Below are 18,832 nucleotides of genomic sequence, written 5' to 3'. Positions count from 1 at the left end.
TTATTTTTTTCAAATATCTTAGCAGAGGTGCTCATTGAACGTTGACAGCATATAAAATTTAAGAATATTATTTACTGCCTGGAGGAGAAACTGGTGGGGCAAATAAGTGAAGGAAGCTCACATATAAAGGGTGGGAAATGAATGTTTAACTGTCTGTCCTGCAGTAATTACGAACTGGTTTTATATCTATACTTTGCCTTTTGTTGCTCATTTTTTGATGAACTGTTGACCTGATTGATTTTCTCATACGTCTGGATTGTGGGTCTGTTTTCTGAGTTTCTATCAGCTAGTTTTCTGACTTTGTAAAAGCAAGGTGGTACTGTTGGAGGCATCTCAAAATGAGTGTTCTGATTCATATAAAGAGTAAGGATGGCTGTATCCATACTGGAGAACACAGCAGAGAGTTAAGGAAGGACATCTGCCCATTAACCAGCAGTAAATGAGAGTTCATTACTTTGGTTTCAGCCTGGTAGTGCTGTGCCCAAAGTTTTCACTGGGCTGTTCATACATAGGGATGCTATGAGCAGGAATTTAACGTGGTTTCCTTTTTCTGTCTAAGGCTAACTTTAAGCATCTTTTGTTAGTGTGTTTTTAATATGCTTTTGATATGCTGAAAGTCTCCCCAAAGAAACCTACATATGGGTGCTCCCTGGTGGTGCAATGGGTAAGGACGCAGCACTGCAAGCTAGCCTTAGCTGCTTCAGCTCCATCCCCAACCCCGGAGGTGACCCACATGGCACGGCAGACCTCTCCTGACAGACCCACTGCTCCCCTAAGCAATGTACCTCATTGATCTGCCTGTTCTGCTCCCCATTCTGTCTCCGGAGAATTCTCTCACCACCCCTGGATCTCTGGCTTCTGTATGCATACAGTTCTGTATGCATAAATAAAATATATCTTAAAAAAAAAAACCTACATGTTACACTTTAACTTAGCTCAGTTTATTTGTTTCTTGGCCGTTAGTGGGAATTCCTTGTTCTTGGACCTCATTTGTTATCCCAACACAGGAGGAATGAGTCAGGGGTGCTCTGAATGCCAGCACATTGCTGTGTCCTTGTAGTGGGATTTGCCCTTTGACTGAGACAAGACTGCATTCACCCTCTGTCCCTGTTGGCTGGAGCTGCAGTGCCAAGTGGGAAGTGGTCAGCCCTCTTCTCCACTTCTTAGAAGACAGTGTTTTGAAATAAGCTTACTATTGAAAATTTCACTCATTTTTGGAAAGCGAAGCTGCATGTCTAAATTGGAATTTGCTCACATTTAGAAAGTGGTTATGGTGATTTGTTTTGTGTGTGTATAGAGGTAGTATTTATTTTACGTCATATGATGACTTGGTTTTTAGAAATAAGGAATTTGGAGGCTAGAATAATCCCTTCACTCTTTGTGAGTTCTGGACTCAGATGTTTAAAGCTGCCATGGGACAGTCCAAGGCATTCTAAGATGAGTAAGGTAAAACTTAGGGAGCATTTGAGAGGTACTTTCTTTCATTCATTCACTTACTCACCCACCCTGTTTCTCAAGCTAGGTCTGGTCTGTGTCAGGTACTTGGTCTCATTTGATGAACTCCTCTTTCTGTCCTGGGACTGGAAATTAGGAATGGAAAAGGAGGTGCCAAATTCAAGTGAGCTTATCTATGTGAAAAGGGAAGACTAGGTGGAGAAGAGAAAAGAGTTGACCTCAAATTTTCATTCTAACAGTCTCACCATCCAGATCTTAGAAGTCATACAGCTGAATTTGACCTGCAGCGTGTCAGGCCTTCTGCTAATGTTTATGACACAAAAATAACTAAAACTGGCTGCTCTTGATCTAGTAGGTGCAACAGACAGGGAAATGGCATGGTAAAGTGCTGTGCAACAGCTGTCTGTGCTGGACTGAGAAAACTGACAGAGCAGCAGAAAGAATCATACAGTGAAGCGTGTGTGTCCAGAACTTCATGGTTGCTTAGCAAGTTGGCAGAATACTAACAGACAGTAAAAACAATGTTTAAAATTCTCCAGTTGAGAAAGGGGACCAAACCAAGCTGATGGAGCATCAAGGTATGAAAGTGCAGGAAACAGCCAAGGTGGCTAGAAAGAAAGCTGAAAGGCCAGGTGTGGGCTAAACACTTTGCTTTGACAAGAACCTTATGCTGTAGGCTGTTGGTTCTTTGAATCTAAGGGCCTGTTTTTACCATTAAGCATTGTATTTTGTATTTTGTTAGTCTGTAAAAGAGAGATGTACTCTTTAACACTTTGTATATTATAGTTTCTATTTAACCACATACCCAAATCATATTGTAAACTTGTTTCTAGGTAGTCATTTGAAGAAGGTAGCATAAGAAAAAGTGACCTGATTTATTTCAGGAACTAGTACAATGTCACTTTCTCATTATTTCAAGAAAGGTAACAATTAGTGATTCTTCAGTCTCTTCTCACAGTGACCACAGCCACTGACTCTTTCTAAGTTGCCCAGTAGGTTGGGAATCACTGTCCTCCTTCGAAGAAGCAGCACCAGCTCAGTAGGATTCTGTCCGTGTCTTGTTTTTGCTTACTTGCAATTTCCTTTCAGAGCCTTTAGTAGTGAAGGATTGAGATTAGCAGTTGATTAACTGAAGTATCTTTCTGGCCACCTAGGAAACTCTTAAGCAAATAGTTAAACTTATTAGTAGGTGACAGTTCTCCTACCACTCCTGTACTCCCATAGTATGGAAGAAAAAACACAACAAGATTTCCATATAGTTTTGTTTACTGATTTAAATGAAAGTTATTTTATATTGTCCATCTGTATTTTTCCTCTGCTGTCAAAATATCTTTTTAGTTTCAGTATAATATTAAGAAGCTAGATATTTAAACGACCTTTCTTGGAATAATGAGAAATTAACATTGTACTTATTCTCTATTTTTAAAAACTATTGTAGTTGATGAAATAAATCAGGTCACTCTTTCTTATGCTACCTTCTTCAAATGACTACCTTGAAATAAGTTTACAAAGTGAGTTGGCTATATGGTTAAATAGTAACTACAGGGCCCTCCCTGGTGGCGCAGTGGGTTAAAGCACTGCACTGAGAAGCTAACACCACTTCCGCATGAGTTCGATTCCCGCCTGCCCCGGAGGTGACCACATGGCGTGGCAGACCTCTCCTGACCCGCCCACTGCTCCCCTCAGCAGTTTACTTTGTTGATCTGCCTGTTCTGCCCCCCACTCTGTCTCTTGTGAAGCCTCTCGCCGCCCCTGAGCCTCTGGCCTGTACCCCAGTTCTGTATGTACAAATAAATCTTAAAAAAAAAAAATAGTAACTACAATTTACAAAGTGTTAAGAGTACATCTTTCTAAAGATCAACTTTTGGAAAAACATCCCAAGAAAAGAGAATAAAAAAACAGTATTGTGCTTAGAAATACAATATCCTCAACAAAATCCTAGCAAACCACATCCAGCAATATATAGAAAGGAGTGAACACTGTGACCACTGTTACAGGAACACCATGTTCACTTACTGTCTGAAAATCAATTCATATAACGCACATATTACTAAAGAAGGGAAACCACATGGTCATCTTTTTTTTTTTTTTTAAGATTTATTTATTCATACAGAATTGGGGTACAGGCCAGAAATGCGGAGGATGAGAGCCTTCACCAGAGACAGAGTGGGGAGCAGAACAGGCAGATCTACGAAGTACACTGCTGAGGGGAGCAGCGGGCGGGTCAGGAGAGGTCTGCCGTGCCATGTGGATCTCCTCGGGGCAGGCGGGAATGGAACTCATGCGGAAGTGACTTCAGCTTCTTAGTGCTGTGCTTTAACCCGCTGTGCCACCAGGGAGGGCCACATGGTCATCTTAAAAGAAAAAGAATTTGAAAAACTTCAGCACCCTTCCATGATTCAGAACAAAGCATGTTCTTGACTAATTAAGAACAGGAGGGTACTGCCTAACCTGTTAAAGTGTATCTGGAAATATGTGACTGATGTAATTAAATAGCAAAAGACAGAAAGCTTTCCCTTTAAAGTCAGGGTTAAGAAGGTCTGTTCTCGCTACTTCATTCAACATTGTATTAGAAGTTCCAGCCAGAACAAATAGGCAAGAAGATGAAAAGGTGTTTAGATGGGAAAGAATATAAATTTGCACATAGAAAACCTTAAGAAATTCATACAAATGATAAGATCACAGACTATAAGATTAATATGTAAATAATTGTATTCTGTACATTAGCAGTGAGCAGTCTGAAAAATATGAAATTAAGGGCCCTCCCTGGTAGTGCAGTGGGTTAAAGTGCATCACTATGAAACTGTCTCAACTACTGCAGCACAATTTCAGTCCCAGCCAGGGAGCTGACCCACATGGAGCAGCAGACCTCTCCTGCTGGGTCCGCTGCTCCCCTCAGTAGTGTTTTTCAGTTGATCTGCCTTTTCTGCTCCCCACACCTCTAGCCTGTACCCCATTTCTTGTATGCATAAGTAAATAAATCTTTTTAAAAACGAAGTTTAGAAAACAATTCCTAATGTAAAGTTGCAGCAAAATAATAAAATACTTAGGATAACTGTTAGCCAAAACACCACAAATCTTATACTCTGAAACCCACATAATACGAACTAAAGAAACTAAAACCTAAATAAATTGAGTAATACACTATGCTCATGGGTTGGAAGACTTAATATTGTTTCCCCAAATTGATCTACAGATTTGATGCATTATTATTAAAGTTCCAGGTAGCTTCTTTGAAGAAATTGATAAATTGATACAAAATTTTTATGGAAGAACAAGGACTTAGAATAGGCAAAACAGGGCACTCCCTGGTGGCGTAACGGGTTGGGGTGCAGCACTGCAAGCTAATGGCAGGCATTTCTGTGTGAGTTGGAGACCCTGGCAGACGTCTCCTGTCTCGCCTGCTGCTCCCCTCAGCAGTGTCCTCGATCTGCCTGTTCTGCTCCCCATTCAAATCTGATGAGTCCTCTCACTACCCCTGCACCTCTGGCCTGTACCCCAGTTCTGTGTGCATAAATAAATAAATAAATCTTTAAAAAATAATAAAGAATAGGCAAAACAATGTAGAAAAAAACAAAGTTGGCAGACACATCTTCAAAGATAAAACTTATAACAACGCTACAAGTAGTCAAGAAAATGTGGCACTGGCATAAAAGCAGACAGAATAGAATGGAAACCCAAAGGAAAGACCTTGTTTTTGTAGTCAGTTGCTCTTCGATGAGTTACATGATAGTTTAATGGAGAAAATAGTATTGAGACAGCTGGACGTCCATATGCAAAACATTGAAGTTGAATTAGCATATACAAGAATTAGTGATTCAAAGACCTAAATATAAAAGCTAAAACTATAAATTTTTTAAAAGTGTGTTTGTGTGTACTTGAATTAGCTATGACATCAAAAGCACAAAGAGCAAAAGAAAATATAAATTGAATTTCATTAAAATTAAAAACTTTTGTGCTTCAAAAGCTAACATCAAGAAAGTAAAAGAAATCCAAGAATGTTAGAGAATATTTGCAAATAATATCTATGATAAAAGAATTATCAAGAATATATAAAGCACTTTTATAACGTAGTAATAAAAAAGATAGCCCAGTTTTAAAATGGGCAGAGGATCTGAATAGATAGTTCTCCAAAGAAAATATGCAGCTGACCAATAAACATGAAAATATGGTCTCCATCGTTGGCTATCAGGAAAAGGCAGATCAGAACTGCAGGAAAATACCACTTTACACTCGGTAGGATATGAAAGGTAATAACCAGTGTTGGTTCCGACATGGAGAAACTGAAACCCACATATATTGCTGCTGGGAATGTAAAACAGTGCAGGCACTTTCAGAAGCTTAATCTCAGAGAATTAAACAGTGTTAACAATAGGATGCAACAGTTGCACTCCTAGGGATATGCCCAAGAGAATTGAAAACATGTTCACATAAAAACATACATGAAGGTTCATATTAGCAGCTTTCATATAGATAAATGTGGAAACAAGTATCCTTCAGCCGCTGAACAGGTCGAAAAAAATTTGGTATGTCCATACAATGGAAGGTTGGCAATAAAAAGAATGTACTGACATTGTACAGGGAGTTGATGAACCCTGAAAACATCACTCCAAGTGAAAGAAGCCAGACAAAATATCACATGCCTTGTGATTCTATTCATATGAAATGTCCAAGGTAGGCGACTTCCAGGGATCAGTAGTTTTCTGGGGATGGTGGAATACGGAGATTATGAAGTGATAGCTAACAGGAAAAAGATTCCACTTCGGGGTGATGAAATGTTCTAAAGTTGCAAAGATGATAGTGAGGATTCTTATAAAACTGTAATCACACACTTACAGTGTAAATTGTATGCTGTGTGAATTACATCTCAATAAAACTGTTGTAAAAAAAATAGGGGTATGTCATATATTTTTCATGGTGCTAAGTTGTTTTTTTGTGCCATTAGATTTGGTTTTGAACCTTATTGTCCTTTCCGTTCCAGAGCTGAGCCTCTCCACTGGCTGTGTGCAGCTGGAGAGCAAAAGGAAGGACTTCACCTCCTCTGGCAGTAGGAAGCTCTACTTTGACACCCACGCGTTAGTGTGCTCACTTGAAGGAAATGGTAACCCTCTCTCATTGGTTCCCTGCCTTTAAAAAGTGCAATAAATTACGAGTTCTGTTATGATTTGATCTAACTTATCTTTCTGACTCTTAAGTCTATAGGTCATCTTCTAGAAAATCTGGTTTTTTCATTCCCTTGTTCATTCTTTCAGGAAATTTTTGCTTTATCAATACAGTTGAGATGTTTTTCACACATTTCTCTTTCTTCAAATGAAGTGTATTTTTATAACATCACTGTGGATATATAGCACTGTAGGTAAAAACTCAGGTCAGCAAAACTCAGGATTGCAGCCCTCCCTGGTGGTGCAGCGGGTTAAAACGCAGCACTGAGAAGCTAAAGCCATTTCCGCATGAGTTCGATCCCCACCTGCCCCGGAGGAAATCCACATGGTGCGGCAGACCTCTCCTGACCTGCCCCCTGCTCCCCTCAGCAGTGTACTTCATCAATCTGCCTGTTCTGCTCTCCACTCAGTCTCTGGTGAATCCTCTCACCCTCCACATCTCTGGCCTGTACCCCAGTTCCATATGAATAAATAAATAAATCTTTAAAAAAAAACTCAGGATTGCTTCCTATAACAACTGTGAAGCACAAAAATAGTGCTATCACTCTGCATCTTGGTTTTAAATTTTTTTATGGAACTAAAATGTAGGTAGTTGAGCAGCAATTAATGATACTCTCACCTTATTCTTTGTTTTTTAGTAATCAGATTAACATTCCTCATGGTCAAGAGAGTCCCAAAACCCCTTTGAGCATTCAGTGAAATAATTTACTTGAATGCACTTTGGAAAAACTGACAAATGCTGCATAATAATTTCTGCAATTTTTTCAAATTTGACTTTTAGTCCAGAACATAAAAGGGGAAAGTAGAAGTGAGAAGAGGAGACATCTAAACTTATCTTGAAAAGCAGGCATCTTCCTCTTTGCTTTTTCTTTTTTACTTTTCTCTGCATGTGTGTTCTTTGTGATTTTCTATTCAAAGAAGTGAATTATAGAATACATTCGAACTACAGGGGGCATCTACATGGAATTGAGGAGACACTGTTAATTTGCTAAGTGTGAAGGTGTTGAGGTGGCTGTAAGTGAACTCAGGGTCTCAAGCCTTCCTCCCATGGACAGGTGCAGTGTATTTTCCCTCTCCCCCTTAAAAGTGTTACTTATTCTGACAAAAATCCTATGCATTTTAAGAGATCAAATGCACTGTTTTGACATGTACTTTCTGCTTCTCTTGATTTCAAACCTTGACTCAAGAATATTTATATATTCCCAGACCACTTATAGGAGGCTGTGAAGATGCTTACTAGGCCTGACAGTGATAATGAGGGTCTCAAAGTGACTAGGTTATAATAAGGCCAGACAGGGAAAGGCCCAGAGCCATGTTTCTAAACAAAACTTCCTATGTGTCTGTAATTTCACTAACCGTGAATGTGTCTTGTTCTCTCATTCCAACAAAAACTAATTTGTACCTGGTAACTCAGTAGGTTTTCATTTTTAACTTCAGCTTTTTATGGATTTTATGGGTAGGGATTTTACCATAAAACCCCTACCACAGGGGGTTTCAAGTGTTTAGACTTTGGAGTTTACTACCAGTGTTAAGTTTTCTTTCTGTTTGTTTCTCTTTTCTTCATAATTGCCTAACCAAGTTATGGTTTGCTATGAATTCTTCTTATTAAAGTATTAAAACTTACAAATGTTCATTTTCAAAAAATTAGGATGACAGAAAAGGAACAAAAAAAGCTATTTCTGTTTCCCATTTCCCCATAGCTACACAACATTATCATGTGAGTGTGTAAATATTGGAATGGCTTTCTAGATGTGCATAACCACACATTGAAAATGAAAGGATTTTGATTAAAGTGAAAGGAATAGGTCTTTTGTCTCTTTAAATGCATATTTTTTAAATTGTAATCCCATTCAAATAGTACCAGTTATACTTTTTCCAAACAAATTTAGATTCTTCTGAAGTTCTTATAAATAGAAGAATTTAACAGAGAGAATTACTTCCCAGTAAACTGATTTTAAACATTTTATTAGAATTTCTAAGTTGATATACAAGTTGCTAAAATTTTTTAAAGCAGTAACAGTGCTGAGCTAAAGTTTTGCTTAGTTCAATTCAGTATCATTTATTGAGAATCAGAGTATTTTTTTTTCCAGTTTGGTTTCCCTTAAAAGTTACTGAAGTGGCCCTCCCTGGTGGCGCAGCGGGTTAAAGCACAGCACTGAGAATCTAAAGCCGCTTCCGCATGAGTTCGATTCCCGCCTGCCCCGGAGGTGACCACATGGCGTGCCAGACCTCTCCTGACCCGCCCACTGCTCCCCTCAGCAGTGTACTTCGTCGATCTGCCTGTTCTGCTCATCACTCTGTCTCTGGTGAAGCCTCTCACCGCTCCTGAGCCTCTGGCCTGTACCCCAGTTCTGTATGAACAAATAAATAAATCTTTAAAAAAAAAAAAAGTTACTGAAGAGAATTGCAGAGAAAAATGAAAGAACTGGTTTTGTTTTTCAACACTAAACCCACAGCTAAATTTATCTAGTCAGTGTTAGATGGAGAAAATTTGGCTTTCCCAGAAATAGAGCTCTAAGACATTCAGGGAAGGGAGAGGGGTGAGTGCAAAGAAGGGGGACACAAGGGATGATGGGAGATTCCTGGTGCTTGGTAGTGGGAGTGCTGCTAACATCTCCAGAAGGGAAAATCCTAACCTTCCAAAATATAAACAATGTAAACCAACCTTAGCTCAATTAAAAGAGTTATAACAACGATAATTTAACTTTCCTAATTAATTTTTTGCTAGCATATACATTTTTAAAAGGAAACCACATCCATTCTAGAAAATTTAGATAGAGATAAAAAAACAGAAGAAAGTAAAAAATTACCTAGACTCTTTGTTAAATTACAAAAACTAATATCTGTAATTTTGTGTCTGGCTTGTTTTCACTTGACTTTGAACTTCAGGTCATTATACTTTCTCTAAAAACAACTTCAGGCCACCAGGAAGGACATGAAGGCTCATGAGTCAGCCAAGCCTCATTTTTCATGGAAATTTTTTTTCCGGACATCTAGAATTCACCTGAGTGTGATTATCTTTATGTGTTTGTTCAGGGTTTACTACACAGCAAGCAGAAATCATTGTGTCTGCACTGGTCAAGATCATGGATGCCAACATGGATGTTGTCTACAAAGATATGGTCACCAAGATGCAGCAGGTTTGTTTTGTCAGGCACCTGAGCAAATATGAAAGCTGAAGGTGGGATTATTTGTAGATTATCTTTTCAGATAATTTTCTGTTGAAGAGTAGTGAGTGATTTTAGCCATAATTGAGAGGCAAGTCACAATGTTATAAAGTATTTTTTCAAAGCTACTTAGTGAAATGATAGAATTGTGCTATTAACTTCAGAATTGTTCTGTCAAACAATAAAAATGTAGAGGTGGGCAGAATTGCAGTGCTAGGTCTTGAACTTGGTCACCCCCCTTTCTGACTGTAGTTTACTTGAGAATGATACTGGACTTGTGTTCTATTCTTTCTGTTTTCTCATTTTGTAATTTTTTTAGCATCTTTTCTATGATGACATTTGATGGGAGGTGGACTTTGTAGACTAGACTAGGTTATATGTTTTGTTTTTCTTTTCCTAGGAGATCACTCTTCAGCAAATAATGTCTCAAATTTCTAATGTGAAAAAGGATATGATTATTTTGGAGAAGAGTGAGTTTTCCATGCTCAGAGAAGAAAATGAGGTAAAACTAGAATTGTTCATATTTACAAAATACTTTATATTAAGGTACTGTAACATATAGCAATGTAAAAACACAGGAAAGTGTACATCTTGGTGAATTTCCACCAGAGTCTTGCTCATGTCCCATAGTAGTCACACTTCCTCAGAGGAAGCTATTCTCCTGCTTTCTTTTGGCTGTGACTAGTTTAGTCTATTCCAGAACTTTATCTGGTGAGATCATAGGGATTGTCCTTCAGTGTACATCATTCTTTTCCATACAGCATTATATGAATATGCCACATTACTTTACTCTTAACCTTTGTTAGGATTATTTCCAGTTTTGAGTTATTATGAATAAGTGTCGCTGTAAACTATCCCATAGTTTATTACAGTGTGTCCTGTGGTATCAGTGTTTACATAAATGCCCTCTTTGCATTTGCCTTTTAAAATTCTTAAGGGAGGCTCTCCCTGGTGGTGGAACGGGTTAAAACACTGCATTATGAAGCTATCTGAAGGCACTGCAGCACAAGTTCAATCCCCAGCCAGGGAGGTGACCCACATGGCATGGCAGACCACTCCTGACCTGCCTGCTGCTCCCCTCAGCAGTGTACTTCCTTGATTTGCTTGTTCTGCTTCCCACTCTGTCTCTAGTGAATCCTCTTACCCACCATACCTCTGGTCTATACCCCAGTTCTATAAGCATAAATAAATAAATCTTTTTAAAAAATAAAATAAAGTTCATAAGGGAAATCCAATTACTACCTTTTGGTCTTAACCTTATCCTTAAATTCAGGGCAGAATTAATTAAAAGAAAGTTCAAAGGCTGAGTTAGAGAATACAGCTTCTCTGAAGGCAAATGTATATGTTTTGGGGGGCTTTTTTTCTCTTTCTCTTTCTCTTTTCTTTTATTTATTTATACATACAAGAGCCAGAAGTGCAGGGGGTGAGAAGATCCACCAGAGACAGTGGGGAGCAGAACAGGCAGATCAACTGAAATATACTGCTGAGGGGAGCAGCGGGAGAGACAGGGAGAGTTCTGCTGTGCCAAGTGGGTCAGCTCCCTGGCTGGGGATCGAACTCCTGCAGATAGCTTATAGTGTTTAGAATTAAACCCTTGTGCCACCAGGGAGGAGGGCAAATGTTTATGTTAAAAACAATTGTTACCATTTTGTAACCTTAGTGATGAATTTTAACTGATCTCAGGATACTATATGGTTATGGTACTATCCTGCCTTGACGAGTAATCTTTTCTGCTACTGAAACTATTCCATTAATACTGTATTTCTTCTTCTTTTTTTTTTAAGGTTTATTCATGCATACAGAACTGGGGTACAGGCCAGAGGTGTGGGAGGGTTGAGAGGATTCACTAGAGACAGAGTGGGGAGCAGAACAGTTAGATCAACTGAAACACACTGCCAACGGGAACAATGGGCAAGACAGGAGAAGTCTGCTGTGCCTTCTAGGTCATCCCCCTAGTTGGCAATTGAGCTCATGCTGCAGAGGCTTCAATTTCTTCACAGTGCTGCGTTTTAACCCGTTGCACCATGAGGAAGGGCCCTAATATTGTATTCTTGATGCAGACAAGTTGCTATAGAATGAGGAGAGGATTTGTGCATTAGTATTGTTTTCATATTTGTTAATTACTAAGCTTTATATTATTTATTCAATGTTCTAAACATACCGTTGGCTCATTTCTTTTTAATGTGTTTTTTAGAAAATGAAACTTGAGCTACATCAATTAAAACAACAAGTAATGGTAAGAGCATCATCCTAGTTTGTTGGCTTATTTTATATAATTACATGAGCTTATCAAAATATAATGTCAGAAATATTTCATATCCTTAAAAATATTATTCCATATTAAATGTAATTAAATTCCATGTTAAATTTAATATGTTTCAAAAGTCCAAATTAGAAGATTTAGCTAAAAACACAGCCATTGAATAATTGCTGATGTCTGTACCCAAATTCACTAGGGGAAGTTATGTTGAGAATCCTGTGGTCAAAAGCAATGGTAAAGAGATTCATATATATAGCTGCATATGTCCCGAGGCAGGACTGACTCCAGATGTAGCTTGCCCAGAGTCTCTGTGTCATCAGTCCCTGTCTCTATTTGACCACAAGCCCTGTGTCTGCCCCTTCTTTCCCTGGTCCCCCTAGTTAGAGGTAGTGGAGACAAAACCCTAAGTGTCACATCCTCAGGGGATTAGATTTCTTACTTTGGATTTCTTTCTCTCTGCTGTTTGCCTTTCTTCTAGGATGAAGTACTCAAAGTCCGAACAGATACCAAGTTAGACTTCAATCTAGAAAAGAGCAGAGTAAAAGAATTGGTATGTTCTTTTATTAAAAAATATAAAATTATTTTCTTCACAGGATGGAATGTTTGATGAAGTTACAGTTTATATGCAAGTACTGTAATGTTTTACCTGTATACCAGTGTTAGCCACAGTTGCTTCTCTATTTGAATTTTATTTTGCATTTGGGCTTAAATTTTGTGCTTTCAAGGTAACAAGAAAATCAAAATCTTGGTCAAGTCAAGTTTGAATAGTCTTTATTTCCAGGATACTAAATAATGTATCCTTAGACATTATCAAAGAAATTGAATTTAATCTTGCTCTTAAGATAACTTAAGCCTCTGTCCATATATCTTGATTTTTTAACAGTTCAATTGATTATCTGGCTTAAATAATATTAAATTATTAATTTCAAGTTCTATACTGAAATTGACAAATAAAACATTTTCATGATCTTTTAAAAAAAATTTTAAAGATTTGTTTTATTTATTTATGCACACAAAAACTGAAGTGCAGGCCAGAAGTGTGCAGGTGAGAGGATTCCCCAGAGACAGAGTAGGGAGCAGAACAGGCAGACTGACTGAAATTCACTGCTGAGGGGAGCAGTGGGCAGGTCAGGAAAGGTCTCCTTAGCCCTGTGGGTCAGCTTCCTGGGCCAGGATCCAGCTCAAATTGTGGAGGTGTATCCCTGACACTTAACCCCTAGACCACCAGGGAGGCCCTCATAGTCTTTGTGCACTGCTTTAAAGAGCAAATTCTGAATGATTCTGTAAGTTAAGTTAAACTGAAATTTCTAATAAGGAAAAATAGTGCTGTCCATTTGTTACCTAAAGAAGGCCACAAAATGTAAGCTGTAAATAGCTGAGGGAGACATCTCTGTGTGCCGGTCACACCAGGACCTGCGGCCTGGAAGAGCAGCTCTGTAGCCTTCGCCAAGGCTTATTAATTATATAACTGGAAATTTGTACCTTTTCATCCTCTTCACTTCTTCACTTTTCCCTGCCCCCAATCTTGACAAACATCAATTTGTTTTCTTTATCTGTAAGCTCAGGAGGCTTTTATTTTCCCCTTTTTGTAAAGAATCACATGTAAATGAGATTGTACTGAATTTGTCTTTTTCTCTTTGACTTATTTTACTTAGTATAATGCTTTCAAGGTTCATCCATGTTGTTGTAAAAGTCCAAATTTTCTATGACTGGATAATACTATATTGTATATATAGAACATTTGCCTTATCTTTGCATCAATCAGCAAGGATGTGTGTTGGCTGTTCTAAACAACTCAGTAGTGAAAGTAGGGGTGACAGATGCCCCATAATAGATGACTGGATCAAGAAGATGTAGTATATATACACAGTGGAATATTATTCAGTTATCAAAATAATCCATTCTTGCCATTCACAGCAACATGGGTAGTACTAGAAGTGATGCTCAGTGAAATAAGCAAAAAGGAAAAATATCAGATGGTTTCAACTATAGGAGGAATGTAGGGGAACCAATTAAGGGGTCAGGAAAAAATATAATTATAATAAATTTTAAAACAAAATTAACAGTCAACTATTAATCAGAAACACTGTTGGGGGGGAGGAAGAAGGATCAAAATGGGAAGGGAGAGCACAGAGACTGTGTTGATGGTGTAGGAGTAAATTGGTGCATTGTAAGAATAGGAAGAATGATGTAAAATATACATTAAAATTAATGATAAAAAGAAAAAAGAAAGTAGGGTGAAATAAGTTGCATGTGTTAATAAAGATATGTGTTAGTAATTTTTAGTCCATCTGTCTTTTTATTTGCACCTTATTTGAATTTGATAACATTAGGTACTTTTGTTATTCTCAACATAGTGAAAAATAGGGCACAGATGTTTTCACTAACATGGAGCTAGATATATATTCAGACACTTAGTACTCAAAATTATTCATTGTTTCTCATTTTTTCATAATTTGCTTTTAACCAAAATGCCCTACAATGATAAATGAAGGCAGTCTGGAAATTTGGGCAAATACGTGACTGTATTTATAAACTGCCTCTGATTTCAAGAGTTAAGTTGAGCTTCATTGTACAAAGTAACTGCTATGCCTATCTTACCTGTCTTTCTAGTCTTAAAGTATTTGTCAGGCATGAGATACCTATTGTCTCAGAAGTACTTAGTGATCACTAGCATATGACTAGTATCTTTTCATTTTATTTTTTTTTTAAAGATTTATTTACACATACAGAACTGGGGTACAGGCCAGAGGCTCAGAGGCAGTGAGAAGCTTCACTAGAGACAGAGTGGGGGGCGGGGGAGAGCAGAACAGGTAGATGGAAGAAGTACACTGCTGAGGGGAACAGCGGGCGTGTCAGGAGAGGTCTGCCAAGCCATGTGGTTACCTCCGGGGCAGGCGGGAATCGAACTCATGGGGAAGTAGCTTTCGCTTCTTAGTGCTGTGCTTTAACCCGCTAGGCCACCAGGGAGGGCCATGACTAGTATCTTAAAGAAGAGAAACTCTTTTGACTACTTTTGTCCCTACTGGTTGAGTACTTAGAAGAAATTCTCAATCTGTCTGATTGAGGACACCTGTCACTAACTGTTCTCCTTTATCATAGGAGACTGAGAAGTATGCGGTATTGTCAAGGATTAAAACCAGTGAATTTACTAACCTAGCTGAGAAGCTGTACTTGATAATCCTAAAACTGGATTAATCTAAAGTGCAGGATAGTGTCATATTAATATGCTGTTGTCTTATACTTAATAGTAACTTCAACAGTTACCATGTGTAAAGATGACTTACTGAGCTTCTCGTTGCTTTGGTTAATAAATTATTATTCAGTTAAATTAACTATGGTGATATAGCACTTTCAAAAGCAGTATGTCCTATGAACTTCTTTGGGGGAAATGTTATTTTTAAAATAATGACAATGTCAAGATTTAGACTCTTGTGATTGAGTCTATAGTTAATAAGACTGAAGTTTAAAAGGTGACCAGAAAACGCACCCGTGCCCTCTTGTGGTGATGTGATGCATAGCTCTCCTGGTCTGTAGCCCTGTTAAAAGACAGAATAAAATTTATTTTTGGTCTTGCAACTGGTCTTTAATTTGGAGTTTAGGATTTTCTATTTTTATTATTATTATCATCTCTAAGTAGTGATGTCTTTTTATTCTCTCCCTTGTCATCCCAGAAGGATGCCTTATAACTAGAAAGTTTCTAAATATTTCCAAAAGCATTTCTTTTTCTCCTGTAACAATGATATTAACTTAATGAAGAATTCTTAACTCTTCATTTCCATTATAGATTTGTTTGTGTTCATTTAAATCCTAATGCTCACTGCTAAAGAGATATATCTAATATTGATGTCAACAAAATTGCATTTTGGTCAAGCATAACTGGCAAAGGCAAGATCCACTTTAGCTCTGGGTAGGACCGGCCAGTCCCTTAGAAATTCTGGGTTGTATGTTTTTTGTTTTTTTTTTAAGATTTATTTATTTATTCATACAGAACTGGGGTACAGGCCAGAGATGCGGAGGGTGAGAGGCTTCACCAGAGACAGAGTGGGGAGCAGAACAGGCAGATTGACAAAGTACACTGCTGAGGGGAGCAGTGGGCGGGTCAGGAGAGGTCTGCCGCGCCATGTGGTCACCTCCGGGACAGGCGGGAATCGAACTCATGCGGAAGTGGCTTTAGTTTCTTAGTGCAGTGCTTTAACCCGCTGTGCCACCAGGGAGGGCCTGTATGTTTTGTTTTTAATTGAAACCAGTGTGATGGTTTTGTATATTGTGTCTGCATTTACTGTCTGTATTTACAAGGCAGCATCTAGATCACAGAATACTATTTCTTGATACTGTTTTTCCCAACTTTAACTTTTGTCTAAGCCTCAAGTTGTGAACAGTTTTATTTTTATTATGAAGGAAGAGCCCTTAAATTGAATCTTCCCGGCCCTCCCTGGTGGCGCAGCGGGTTTAAGCACTGCACTAAAAAGCTAAAGCCACTTCCGCATCAGTTCGATCCCCGCCTGCCCCGGAGGCGACCACATGGCGTGGCAGACCTCTCCTGACCAGCCCGCTGCTCCCCTCAGCAGTGTACTTCGTCAATCTGCCTGTTCTGCTCCCCACTCTGTCTCTGGTGAATTCTCTCACCCTTCGCATCTCTGGCCTGTACCTCAGTTCTGTACAAATAAATAAATAAATCTTAAAAAAAAAAAAAATTGAATCTTCCCAACTTTTTCAGTATTCTCAAAACCAAAAGGCTGAGCATCCACTTCAGTTGGCTCCAGAAATACCACTAGAGTAGACAGCACAGCAAAGAGCTGAAAAGAGACGTAGTAGAGGTGAGGAATGACAAAAAGAACTCCAGATATTGGAGTGATGAGTGATTACAAATAGGAAACCTCAAGAGCAGATTGAGAGAGAGGGGCAAGCAGCTACTTTATCCCAAAGGTGATTACTAAGGGAATTCTAAGAAATGTTGGGACTTACTATCATTATATTTTTTAAAGATTTGTTTGTTTTATGCATACAAGAACAGGGATACAGGCCAGAGGTGCAAGGGCCGTGAGAGGATTCACCAGAGACAGAGCGGGGAGCAGAACAGGCAGACTGACTGAAGTACACTGCTGAAGAGGGCAGCAGGCGGGTCAGGAGAGGTCTGCCCCACCATGCGGGTCACCTCCCAGGGCTGGGGTCCTGTAGTGGCTGCCACTAGCTTCATAGTGCTGCACTTTAACCCATTGTGCCACCAGGGAGAGCCCAAGACCAGCAGATTTTAAGGAGAAGAAGAGAAGTCAAAAGGAATAAATCAGAATATCTGACTATGTGACATGTTTTTTTCTAGTATTCATTGAATGAAAGGAAGCTTCTGGAAATGAGGACAGAAATGGTGGCATTGGTAAGAAATGAGACTGACTTCTTGTTCTAAAGTTACTCACCTTTGCTTCATGGTTACCGTTACTTTTAATAATATAATGTTACAGGAAAACATGCAGGTTTGGTGTCATAGGGGTTTTTTTAATAGTAAAATACACATAAAAATTGCCATCTCGGCCACTTTTAAGTTCAATTTCAGTAAGGACATTCATAGTATTATGTAGCTCTCACTACCATCCATCCAAAGAATTCTTTTTCATCCTGAAGAATTGAAAATTCCCATTAATACAAACTCCCAACCCCCCAACTCCCAGATTGTGGTTACAGCTGTTCTACTTTTGCCTCTATGGTTTTGACTATTCTGAATACCTCAACTAAGTGAAATCATTTTGTATTTGTGCTCTTGTGACTAGTTCAGTATCCTGAACATAATGTCCTCAAGGTTCACACTTATAACATGTGTCAGATATATCCTGTTTTATAGATACCACCTTTTGATTATCCCATCAGGGACTCTAGTGGTGTAATAATTTGTAGTGCCATAAGAACATGGCCATACAAATATCTGTTGGATTCCCTGTCTTAATTTCTTTTGGCTACATGCCTAGAAGTAGGATATCATAGGATTTTTTTTTTTTTAAGATTTATTTATTTAGGCTTTCAGAACTGGGCTACAGGTCAGAGAAGTGGTGGGTGAGAGGATTCACCAGAGACAGTGGGGAGTAGAACAGGCAGATTGACAAAGTACACTGCTGAGGGAAGCAGCAGGCGGGTCAGAAGAGGTCTGCCATGCCCTGTGCATCATGATGCTCCCTGGCCAGGGATCGAACTCATGCTGCACTGGCTTCATAGAGCTTCATAGTATGGTGCCTTATCATGTTGCACCACGCAGGGAGAGCCAAGATAATTTTTTTTTTTTATGGCTTGCATTCTATTCAATCCTGTAATACTTTTGATATATGTAATCTGTAAGACACTGCCATGGGGAGAACACTGAAATATTCCTTTAGGGTAGTTTTCTGTTCATCTAGGCATTTATTTCTTTATTGGCTACCTGATTGTTAACCCTAATGGAGCTATCTACTTGCATTAGGAAATTTTTGATGAAGTTGCTCTGGTGTTTTTATGCATTGATGAAATACTACAACCCATTTATAATATCCAAACTCACCACCTTGGCGTGGATTATATGGCTAGTTTAACTGTTTTATTTCTGTATTCCTCTCATTAGAAGAAACATATGAAAGGGTGAGACACATTCAATGCCATTGCGAGCAGAAGGGTTTCCTAACATCCCCTTATTTTAGAGTAATCTGTGACTTATAAAAGCTTTTTAATGCACATTTTCATGTTTGAATCTCTAAAGATCCTGTGTGCAAGAGCCAATGGTATTTTTCTTTTACTTTTTAATATGCTTTACTAATAGAGAAAAA

General features: G+C 38.6%; 1 protein-coding gene across 1 annotated transcript in view; it reads left to right on the top strand.

Annotated features, from left to right (window-relative positions):
• MCUR1 (mitochondrial calcium uniporter regulator 1) overlaps positions 1 to 18,832 on the top strand; it is a 22,733-nt gene that overhangs the window by 744 nt on the left and 3,157 nt on the right. The window contains exons 2-7 of the mRNA XM_012732920.1: positions 6,437 to 6,556; positions 9,654 to 9,757; positions 10,185 to 10,286; positions 11,979 to 12,020; positions 12,523 to 12,594; positions 17,368 to 17,421. Coding sequence (XP_012588374.1) covers positions 6,437 to 6,556; positions 9,654 to 9,757; positions 10,185 to 10,286; positions 11,979 to 12,020; positions 12,523 to 12,594; positions 17,368 to 17,421 — 494 coding nt within the window. The remainder of the gene's footprint in view (positions 1 to 6,436; positions 6,557 to 9,653; positions 9,758 to 10,184; positions 10,287 to 11,978; positions 12,021 to 12,522; positions 12,595 to 17,367; positions 17,422 to 18,832) is intronic.

The sequence above is a fragment of the Condylura cristata genome, unplaced genomic scaffold (genome assembly GCF_000260355.1).
Source record: "Condylura cristata isolate star-nosed mole 26May11 unplaced genomic scaffold, ConCri1.0 scaffold00037, whole genome shotgun sequence".
NCBI classification, from domain to species: Eukaryota; Metazoa; Chordata; class Mammalia; order Eulipotyphla; family Talpidae; genus Condylura; species Condylura cristata.
Note: the sequence above shows the minus strand (reverse complement) of the source record. Positions and strands in the feature narration are given on the sequence as shown.